General features: G+C 46.0%; 1 protein-coding gene across 2 annotated transcripts in view; it reads right to left on the reverse strand.

The window, feature by feature from the left end:
• FRMD3 (FERM domain containing 3) overlaps window positions 1–9,636 on the reverse strand; it is a 310,702-nt gene extending 301,066 nt beyond the window's left edge. For both annotated transcript variants that reach the window (XM_042964448.1, XM_042964447.1), the window contains exon 1: window positions 9,319–9,636. In XM_042964448.1, the coding sequence (XP_042820382.1) occupies window positions 9,319–9,465 (147 nt within the window). In that variant the 5' untranslated portion in view covers window positions 9,466–9,636. The remainder of the gene's footprint in view (window positions 1–9,318) is intronic.
• Window positions 9,637–12,079: the final 2,443 nt, after the last annotated feature.

A 12,079-nucleotide genomic window follows, 5' to 3' on the forward strand; every position in this document is an offset into this window, starting at 1 on the left:
CACACACACACACAAAAGTACATAGTTACTAGTAAGAATTCCAAATACACATATACACATTTTCCATGTATACAATGGGTGTTTTTATTTAGTTGCTATCATTTCAAATACCTGTAACTTGTCAGGAATCTTCTGGAGGTCCACGATACACTGGGAGTTCCATTTTGATTTATTTGTTTTTTTTTTTAATATTTCAATAAGTTCAGTAAATTCAGAGGCACCAAAACCTATAGTTCTTAAGCTTGTTGGTCTCAAAACTCCTGTACACTATGAAGGATCCCTAGAATTTTTATTTGGGTTGGATATATCAATTTCCTGAGAATTTTTTTGAATAGTGAATATTTTGAGTCATGCAAGAATAATAAACCCACTGCACGTTACCAAAAGTTGCACATTTTATGAAAAATAACTTGTATTTACAAAATAACTAATTTAATGAGAAAAGTAGCATTGTTTTACATTTTTGCAAAAATCTTTAATGTCTGGCTCAATAAAAGACAGCTGGATTCTCACATCTGCTTCTGCATTTAATGTGTTTCCATAGCACATATCATACAGCCTCTAGAAAACTCCACTGCACACTTATGAGAGAACGAGAGTGGAAAAAGCAAACAACATCTCAACAAGGATGACAAGACAATTCAATGGGGAAGAAAATCGTTTTTTCAAACAACGGTGCTGGGATAGCTGAATATTCACATGCGTAAGAATAAAGTTGGACCCCTATTTTACACCCTATACAGAAGTTAACTCTAACTGGATCAAAGATGAGGAGTAGCTGTGTGCTACTGTGAATTATAATAAGAAATATATATTTTGTCTTTGTCCTCATTTCTGGCACAGAGCTCCTAAAACCCTTGTAATTTCCTAAGTGACGTGAGCAATAAAAGTATCTTTTGTTATGTTAATGAGGTGACTTTTGGAAATCCCCTGTGGATGGGGGCTGGTTGCCAGGAGAACCGGGTGTTTAGAGAGGGTTGGAACTTGCAATCCCACTGCCCAGACCTCCAGGGAGGGGAGAGGAGCTGGAAATTGAGTTCAACCACCAATGGTCAATGATTTAATCAATCGTGCCTATGTAATGAAGCCTCCATAAAAACCCAAAAGGACAGAATTCTGAGAGCTTTCAGGAGATCGCTACTCCTTGGAGAGGATATGGAAGCTCCATACCCTTCCCCCTGCACCTTGCTCTATGCGTCTCTTCCATCTGGCTGTTACAGCCTTTTCTAATAAACTAGTGATCTAGTAAATAGAATGTTTTTCTGGGTTCTGGGAGCCGCTCCAGCAAACTAATCAAACTCGAGGAGGTTGTGGGAACCTCTGATCTACAACCAGTCAATCAGAAGCCTAGGTGACAGCCTGGACTCGTGACTGGCCTCTGAAGTGGGGGCGGTCTTATGGGACTGAGCCTGTAGGATGTGATGTTATCTCCAGGTAGACAGTGTCAAAATGGAATTGAATTGCATGTGTAGGTGGTGTTGGATGTATGGGGGAAAACCCTCTCTCCGTACAGTGGAATGGGAACCAGAACACTCTCAGGCTGTTAATGGGTACAGGTTTATTTGGGGGATGATGAAAGTCTTCTGGAAACAGACAGTAGTAATGATTGTACAACCTTTTGAATACACTAAAATCCACTGAAATGTACACTTTAAATTGGTAAATTGTGTTGTGTATAAATTATATATTAATACAATAATGAATCCAAAACCTAAAGGTAAAACTCTAAAACTATTTAAAAAAACATAGGCAGAAGCCTTCATGACCCTGGATTATGAAATAGCTTCCTAGCCATGACATCAAAAATACAAGCAACAAAAGGAAAAAGAAAGTTGGAGTTAATCAAAGTTGAAAAACTTCTGACACCATCAAGAAAGTAAATTCTTTTGGGGCGCCTGGGTGGGTCAGTTAGTTAAGTATTTGACTCTTGATTTTGGCTCAGGTCATGATCTCGGCATCTGTGAGTTCGAGCCCTGTGTCGGGCCTTGCTGACAGCTCAGCCTGCTTTGGATTCTGTGTCTCCTTCTCTCCCTGCCCCTCCCCCACTTGTGCTCTGTCTCTCTCTCTCTCAAAAATAAACATTTAAGAAAAAAAGATTCTCTCTCTCTCTCTCTCTCCTTTTGCCCCTTTCCCCCACTCACATGCTCTATCTCTCTCTCTTAAAAAGAAAAAGAAAATAAATAAAGTAAGAAGACAACCCACAGAACAGGAAAAATATTTACAAGTCATGTATTATATAAGTATCCAGAACATATAAAGAACTCTTACAACTCAATAATAAGACAATCCAACTTAAAAATGGGCAAAGAATCCAAATAGTTCTCCAAAAAAGATATACACATGGCCCACTGGCACATGAAAAGATACTCAACATCATTAGCCATCAAGGAAATGCAAATCAAAACCACAGTAAGAATACCACCTCACACCCACTAAGGTGGCTATAACCAAACAGACAAATAATAAAAAGTGTTGGCAAGGATGTGGAGAAATTGAAACCCTTGTACAGAGCTGATGGGGATGTAAAGCGGTGGGGCTCCTTGAGAAAACAGTTCGGCAGTCTTCAAAAAGTTAAACATAGACCCAGCCAGTAATTTCATTCCCAGGCATATGCCCAAAAGAAATGAAGGTGTATCCACACAGAAATGTTTGCAGTAATGTTCACTGCAACATTATTTGTAACAGCCAAAAAGTGGAAATAGCCCAAATTTTCACCAGCTGATGAACTGGTCTAGCCACACACTGGAATATTATTCAGCAATAAAAAGGGAAGAAGCACTGATATGTGCTACAACGTGGATGAACCTTGAAAACATGCTTAGAAGCCAGGCACAAAAGCCCACATATTGTATGTTTCCATTTTTTTTTTTTTATCAAACGCCCACAGCAGACAAATCTACAGAGACAGAAAGTAGATGAGTGGTTTCCTAGGGCTGGAAGGGTCAGGGGAAAAGGAGGGTATGACTGCTAAAAGGCACTGGGTTTCTTCTGGGGGTGGTGAAAAAGTTTCAAAATTGATTGTGGTGATAGATGCACAGTTCTGTGAAGATATTAAAACCGTATACTTTAAGTAGGAAGATTTAAGTATGTGAATTACATCTCAATAAAACTATTCCCCAAGGAAATGTAAAACTACATTTTAGTATTACTTTGAAAATAGTTTGAACCTCGAAGATGCCCTGAAAGGATCTGAGGGACGTCCAGGGGTCCCCAGGGCACAATTTGAGAACCACTGACCCAGACAAAATATCTAGTGTGGGTATTATGGGTTATCTTCCTAGCGGCTATCTCCCCCTCTTTCTACCCCCTTCTCAAGAGAGCCTTGATTTTTAGGTATTGACCCACCCCCACCATACAGGCCACCAGCAGGAGGGAAGTTGACTCCATGCTGAGTCCCAGGGTCAGGTTCTGCTCACCTTAAGCTAATAAGCACATTCCCTCCCACTGACTACAGTCAGTGGTTCAGGGATGGGCATGTGACAGGGATGGGCGTGGCTGCAGGACTTTTGCTTGGAATGCTGGGTTGGAAGTCGTTTCTCTCTGCCTCTGGAGGGTGTCCCACGAGAAGGTGAGAACTGACACTACCATAACCATTCCCTGCCAGTATGAGGATAAAGCCTTACAAAAGGCAGGATGGGGGGCGCCTGGGTGGCTCAGGGGATTAAATGTCCAACTCTTGATTTCCACTCAGGTCATGATCTCACGGTTTATGAGTTCAAGTGCCACATCAGGCTCTGAGCTGGCATTGCAGAGCCTGCTTGGGATTCTCTGCTTCTCCCCTGCTCACTCTCTATCTCTTTCTCTCAAAATAAATAAACATCTAAAAAAAATTAAAAAGAAGGCAGGATCATCCTTGAATGAAGCCCTTAACTCAAGACTTCTGGATATATGATCCAGCAAGTGTCCTTAATGTTAAAGTCAGTTTGAATTAGAATTTGTTAGATGTCGTTACAAGCACCCAGCTGATATACTGTCCAAATGATGTGGAGCCAACGATATTACATTCACTCTGCAGTCAATACACTTTGCCTTTGCTTTGAGGACATCAAGAGATAAGATCTTAGCAGACCATTGAAATAACATTACTTTTTTATTCACAACATACTTAATATAAAGAGCTGGCCCATATAATCTAGGCTTAAAAACGTCAGAGCGGGGCCACAGTATTTCACAAAGTGCCTCCCCCTTCTCTTCCTTTTGTGTCTGATTTTCAGTGGACTCTTAATGGCATTCTAGATGAGTCTGATAGAGAAAAGTGTTGGAGTGTCCTTATTATCAGAAGAGGTGTGGCTATCGATTGGACCTAGCTTGGATTTCATCACCAGGACCATCGCGGGGCCTGATATTCAGCATATGTGAATGTTTGCATGCGATCATCCAGTTCCTGTTCCAACAGCTAAGAAAAAAAGGAATAAACTACTCTCTTTTTTCCCCCCAGATAAATTAATTAGAATAGTGTTCTACATTTGGGTGATGTTTTAACCTTTACAACATGCTCTCATATACGTCACCTCAACAACCCAATGAAGGGAGGCTGGCAACAAAGAATTATTGTGCCTATTTCACAGATGGACAACAGGAGGCATAGGGACCTGTTTAAGGTCTTGCATAATCATAAAATGATGGAATTTAGGCTTAAAGACATTAAAGCCTAAGCTAAAGTCTCCCCACTACTTAGAATTACCTCGACTATAGCTTCACATAATAATAATAACAGTCAGTATTTTTTCAGCTCTTACTAGGGGCCAGGTACCAAGCATTACAACAAGCCCATGCGGTCTCTGCTATTGTTATCCCCACTTTACAGATGAGCAAACTGAGACCCAAATTGGGAAAGTGACTTGCCCAAAGTCACCTGGCTAGGCAGTGGTCGAGCCAGGGTTCCAACCCAAGCAAGTAGTACTCCAGAACATAAGCTCTCAGCCTCTTCGCCATATGGCCACTTCAACAAGAGTAGAGCTCTGCCAGCTGTGCCTCTGCGACATTAGATGACTCGGAGCTGCCCAGAACCCACCAGTTCAGTAAGGACTGAAGTGCCATTTAACAACACAAGCAACAAAGGACAATCCAACAATTTTTCCTATTCTGGAATATGATCATACAAAGGTTACCTCTAGTAAGCCATGGCTTACATAACAGCTCATTAAACTCTTCTGACAATTTTATTGTAACAATAATTGCAACTCAATCTGACCAATTCTGAAAGACGCAACAGCTCTCCCTGCCTCAGAAAGACCACAGACATGCACGTGCGAGTACCCCCCACACACACACACACGCACTTCTCCATTGCTTCCATAAGGTCAAAGCCCACCTCCCACTATAGAGAGTGAAGAGCGAAGCTACCAGACACACATGTTCCTAGACTCTTTTGAAGCTAGGGCATGGGTGTATGATCCAGTCCTGGCCAACAAGATCTGACAGGAAGACTGAGGGGGGCCTCTAGGAAAGGTCTTCTTCTGTGATAAAAAGAAATGCACGAGGAAGTACCACCTCTTATATCGCGGATACGGTAGTGCCTGACACATCCACATCACATCCACAATGCCCGCAGCCACCTTATGATAATGACCACTCTAAGCAACAGAGCTGATGTGCTGAGGATGACAGAGTGGAAAGACCGAAAGCACCCGGGTCCATGCAGAACCACCAGACAACTCTGCAACTGCCCTACCTCTGGATTTCTCATTACAGAAGACACTTAGTGTACTTATTATTTAATCCACTTCAACTTGGCCACTCTCTCACTTGCAGCCAAAAGCACCCTAACTCTCAAGTCTCAAGAGGCAGCTACAGAGAAGGAAGAGCTCTGCATTTTTAGTCCAACAACCTGGGTTCTAAGCTACTTCGTTGCCTGGTAACCCAAATAGCATAATCTCTATAGGCCTCTTTTTCCATTATCTATAAAACTGAGGTGATACTCAATAACACAATAACATCAATAAAAGGGAGAGAAGAAAATCATGAGATGAAGTGTATCCAATCCCTTTGTTAATAATAGTGTTCCACTCCAGTGCAACTGGTCTAGGTAATGATTAAACCAAACTTATTAAATTGGAACCGTCCATCTAACCCAACTCCCTTATTTCACAAAAGAGGAAACACTGACTACAAATGTCAAGTGACTTGCTCCTTGTCACCAAACTGGTTGGTAACATAATTAAACCATGTATCTCCCAATCCAGTGTTGTCACGCTCCTGTCATGCTGATAGGTAATGAGCTAGATTAAATACTGGGTGTTCATTCAATCAACAAGTGTTTATCGAACACAATTATATGCGAGGTACTCCTTCAGGTATTGGGGAATCCTTAATGAACAACAACAACCTCAACAAAATGTTCCTACCCTGCGAATTTAACAATCTACGAAGGAAATTATTCAATCTACATTTATAAATATTTATCGAGTGCCTAATGTGTGTTAAGCACTATGTTAGAGTTTCTGTTCAAACACAAATCAAAGTCCCCAGCCAATTCCAATGACATCAACCATGTTTACCAGGCTTTGCTAAAGAGTGTATCATGTGAAAAGTCTACATTTTACTCAATAAAAGTCAGTATTGAAAAATGACAAGTTCATTAGAAGGAGTTATGAATAACCATGCCAGCATCTGGGGGGGTGGGGGGAGGAAGTGGATACAATGGGGGAGGTGGCTAGCTAGGACTCCACTCTGCTAGAAGCAGAAAGACTGAATAAAAGAGGTAAGAGTTAACTCATGTCCTTCTACACTGTCCAGACTTCAAGGATTGGCTCAGTGGGAAAAGCCTAGTAGGGAGTATTCGGCAACTCCTTCCTTTCCCCAGGCCTCCGTCTGGTGCCTTACACTCTCTTTTTGCTCCCTGTCCACTTGGAATTCCTCTTCCCCAGCCCTAAACAGTCATACCCTAATGACGTGATGGGACAACATCCTAAACTCCGTGGAAAGAGACAGAGCAAGTGACTTTCAGCAGCTCCCCTGGAACAGATACCAGGCAGCTGACACTGGGGCCATTAGGTTGTTTCTTTGAAAGTTTTCCTTGTCAATAAGCACTCCAATTATCTACTTTGGAAAAGAATAATTAAAAGCTGTTGTTTTGCAAAAACAAAAACAAAAACAAAAACCTTCATAACTCATATGTTGTGCAGATTTTGGAGGGAGGATGAATGTGACAGTGCACATCCTTCTTTATCTTTGCGATTCCCTGGAACAGAGGGGAAAGGCAAGCCAGGAAAGATGAAGGGATGGATTCCCTAGGGCATGTACTAATAACTCCAATAGTTCTTTTTTCAAAATACCATTTTGTTCTAACTTTAAACAAATGGAAAGTTCTCTGTGACCCTGTACCCAGAAGGGCAATTTCAATTCCTGGACTTGAAAAAGTCTAGGAAGGCAGAAGGTCCAAAACTATCAGTATAGGATCTTTAATTCATTTCAATTGGTTAAATAATAATCACCATTTGCAGGCAGAAGGAGCAGAAAAAGATGTGCCACAAAATGAAACATTTGACTTTTAAGCAATTCCAAAGTCAACATTTTGGAATATAGCACATTAACCTCTTTGGCATGGGTTGGGCCATACAGACTCTTAACTTTCCAAACTATTATTAGACCTGCTACCATTTATTGTTTCCCAGGACACCAGGCAACAAATACATGTCCTTTGGGGACTACTTATCTATTCTGAGGAAGACTAAGTCCCAAAGGAGATAAAACCCAGTGGTGTCAACTCCAAGTGGAACAGGACTGTGCACACAGAGGACTGAGAGCAGAGGAGAGCTCAACATCTCCACTCTGCTGCTCGCCCCTCTAATATTTACATATTCAATGTGGGTTAAAGTTTCTGTACATCCATTCTAGGACCTAAAGCAAAGTGCTCAAACAACTATCTCTGGATCACAAAACAGTACATGCCAAAGGTTTCTGTGCAACCCTGAGGCAGGAAAAAAAACTGCCTAACCTGCTAATCCTTTTATTATTAAGTTTAGCAGCACTGCTTAGCTCAGAATGAAATTCAAGATCCTCCAGAAAATTCACTAGGAGCCTACTCTCCTGGGAGATCATGGGGCACCACATTCCTGCCTTGAAACTTGTCCCGCTGTCAGCTTGCAAATTAGTTGCCACTGTCTCTGTGTCACAAACTCCCACTGGCAAACAAACAAATAAACGGGAAAAACCTTTCATTCATTCATTCACTCATTCATTTAGGGGTTAACACAGCCAGAGACCTATTCCTGCCGCTGAGAGACGCTGCCCCCATTCATCTCCCAACGGAACTCGGTAGTGTGGTCTGTATTTAAAATAACAGCTCAGTCCTGGAGCCTCAAAACTCAGGTAGGAGAGAGAGGAAATCCCCGAGATAAATAAGCAAACAGACTTAAAAGTCAGAAGCTAATCGTGCTGAGCCTTGACACGACCTTTCCAGATTGTGCGCACCTAGTGGGTCAAAGGAGAGGGCACACGTTTGCCTACATATACGCTCACCGAAAGTGTGCGTGCGTGTGTGTGTGCGCGCGCGCGCACACACACACACACGCACACGCACACACCCTTGCAGCTCACACTACATCTCCTGCAAGCTCAAAAGCACTTACTACCCGAGAATGAGGCTGCCAGGAAAGCTACCTTCGCCCAAAGAACTCTTGCTTCTCCAACTTGGGAAGGAGCACTGTCCACCAATATTCCAAGGGGCGCTTCTTCCCCGGACCCAAGTCCTGCAAGGCTCCCTCTCTGAGAGTCTCACAGCCCTTTTCCTTTCTCTGAAACACACGGATTTCATGATTCTTTTTGGGGAATCCGCGTAGCGCGCGCCCCATCCCTCAAGGCTGGAGCCTAGGTGGGTCCAGCCGCTCTCACTCCCGGGAAACTTCCCCGCTGCCCCACGCGGAGAAGTATAGGCCATCGGTAGGAGGGCGGCAAGGAGTGAAAGTGGGTCCCTAGGGCTGAGGCACCTCCGGAGCCTGGGAGCCCGAGAGAAATGAGTGAACCCGAGCTGGTGCATGCCTTCGCCACGTGGAGGAAGGGAAGAAAGAATGGGCGACACGCAGGTGTCCCTCTCGGCTCTCTGAGCTCCCATTTCGTGGCGTGGTAAGGGACAGAGGGGTTAGTCTCTTTCAGGGAGCAGCTGCCCGGCGCCCCCAGCCTAGGCGCAGCGAGACGTGCGCGCAGCTTGCACGCCAGGGAAGGGGCCCCAGCGCGGATAACGCGCCCCATCCCAGTCTCACAGGGCGGGGAAAGAGAAATCTGGCTTTCCAGCAGGCCCTCGCGCGGGTTCCTCCCCCGTGCCGGCGCACGCCCACCCGCAGAGGCCCCCGCGCCCTCGTCAGGGGCAGCCCGCACCTGGATGTGGCAGGAGATCTCCGAGTCGTCCAGCAGCCGGATGGTGCATTTCATCTCCTGGCTGAGCGATTTGATGCTGGAGCTCCGAAAGTGGATCATTTTCATGGTCCTCCTGCCTCTCGGCACACAGTGGCAAGAGGCGAACATGCACCGCGGCCCGGGGGAGCGAGCGGGAGGCTCGGGGCCGGCGTGGCGCTCGCCCGCGCGGACAGACACACTCGCGCACACACCGTCCCGGACACCCGGGTGCGGTTCAGCCCTGGGACAGCGGCGGCGACGGGCGCCTGCGGCCACACATGCCCGGCGGCCGGGGCGCGGCGGGCGGGTCCCTCCTCCCCTCCCCTCCCTCGCCTCCGCCTCGCCGGCTCCTTTCCCCGCCTCCGCCCGTCGCGCGCGCTCCTGCGCCTCCCTCCGCCCGGGCTAGCGTGCAGAGGATGCCCCGGGCCCGTGACCCTGGGCGGGCGCGCAACGCACTCACTCCCACGCGCGGGGAGCCGCGGGAGGAGGAGGCGGGGAAGGTTGGCGCCGGTGGCCCGAGTGCCCTGGCAGTGGCCTGCTTCGCCGCCGCCGCCGCTGCGTCAGGCTGGGCCTGGCCGCCTCCTCCCTCTCTGGCCGCGATCGCTCTGGCTCCTGGTCACGCTCGTCCCTGCCCTGGCTCCCCCACGCGCCCGACAGCGCCCAGCTCTTCTCGCCCCCAGGGACCCGAATGCGGGGTGGGGGGGCGGTGGAGGGCGAGCCTGACCTACACCCGCAGGGAGGATTCCACCACGGGAGAGGATTATTGGACCGAGGACGAACCCCCCTCCCCCCGAAAGTGGCATGAGGCCCTGGTATGGCTACCCCAGGAATATGGCTAATAGTGACAATCTCTATACTCATGGGTATTTTTAAAAAGCCTTTATTTTATTTAATATTAACTAGGAGTTCATCTCCCTTATAAAAAAGAAGAAAGAAAGAAAAGAAAAGAAAAAAAAAGAAAAGAAAAGAAAAGAAAAGAAAAGAAAAGAAAAGAAAAGAAAAGAAAGAAAGAAAGAAATCAGGGACGCCTGGCTGGCTCAGTCAGCGGAGCTTACTACTCTTGATCTGTGGGTGGTGAGTTCGATCCCGCGTTGAGGGTAGAGTTTACTTTAAAAAAAAAATTTTTTTTTAATCTGAGCCTTTCTTAAGAAATTTCTCATTTATGACTCTCAACATGTCCGTGTGATCTTTGGTAGCAGAACCTTAGACCTAAGCAAGAGGATCCTTATCCTGCCAGTCCCCCTTTAGGGATCTGTCTCCTTCTCGCCCCACTCCTCACCCAACCCACCCCATCCCCGGACCCGTTGCCTAGGAATGGAGATGTGTCCGGTTCCGTTTTAGACCAATTCCTGGGTAATGGGGACCCTAGAATTCCCTGCCCACCTCCAGGGTGTTGGGGCTAGGGGATCTGCTGCCTCTGTCTTCCCCAGGGTAGACCAAACCCGTTTGTGGTGTGGCCTTAGGTCCAAGGGGTGGCCAAGGAACGCGTGTGGAGGCAGGTAGATAGAGGTTGGATGTTGGGGCAGGCACATTCAGGAGCAGGAAGAGAAGGGCCTCTCACCCTGCTGGACTTTCGGAGCTGAACAAGTCATTATTAAGGAGTATTTGTTAGAGGAAGGATTTGCCTAGCTGTCAGCGGCACAAGATTCCCCTCATCCAAAGGTATGCCCTGTCCCAAGGGCGTGGGAGGGAAGCCCGGCCATTTCTCCTAACCTTGGTACACTCTGATGGGCTGTATATGCTCGAGGACACCCTCTGGGGTTGGCTGTGGTTTGATGGCGCCTGCTTTGATGTCGGACTTCTTCCTCTGCCTGCTCTTGCTTCCTCCCCATGTTGATCACTAATAAATACCCTATGGCCAAATCCAGTCTCTGTATCTGCTTCTGGAAACTCCAAATTGTGACAATTTGTCAAGACAGAAGGATACAGTATATTTTATTTAACAGTCGACAGCCTGATTATTGCTTTTATTTTTTTTATTTTTTAATGTTTATTCATTTTTGAGAGAGAAAGCGCGAGGGGTAGAGAGGAGACACAGAATCCAAATCAGGCTCCAGGCTCCGAGCTGTCAGCACAGAGCCCCACACACGGCTCCAACCCACAAACTGTGAAATCATGACCTGAGCCAAAGTCAGACGCTTAACTGACTGAGCCAGCCACGTGCCCCATATTATCGCTTTTAAATATGATAATAGTATGTGGACCTCCATATGCACTCTTGCCCTGGGCTGGTGAATATTAGGGCAGGGCATACCAGGGAGGTCAGCATGAAGGGTCTGGGAAGATGAGGATTTGATTCTTGGTCCAGCTCCTAGCCAATCCTGGGGGCCTTGGGGAAGTCTTTTCATTTCTTTTCTCAACTTCAAAGGTGAGCACATCTGTGCTGCTTCTGCCCATCTCATGGGTGGATGAGAAGCTGGGATGAGACACGGTCCATGGAGGGCAGATTATAGTCTATAAAACCCCGTATGCCTGTATGAAGTGGCAGTGATGGACCCCACCTGCTACTGGGGTTGAATCATCTGTCCTAACCCAAAGAACAGATATAAGATTAAAAAAAAAAAAAAAAAAAGTCACCACCCAACACAGTACAAGCTTGTCCATCCTTATTATAATGACTTTTGGCTTCAAATCAGTCATGCTCAATACCCCAAAATTGTTATCTCAAATTTCAAGGAAGCAGAATGAGACCAGCAAGGACAGTAGGAAAGAGGAAAGAACAAAGATCACCCCAAGTGAGATT

Source organism: Panthera tigris, chromosome D4, assembly GCF_018350195.1.
Source record: "Panthera tigris isolate Pti1 chromosome D4, P.tigris_Pti1_mat1.1, whole genome shotgun sequence".
Lineage (NCBI taxonomy): Eukaryota > Metazoa > Chordata > Mammalia > Carnivora > Felidae > Panthera > Panthera tigris.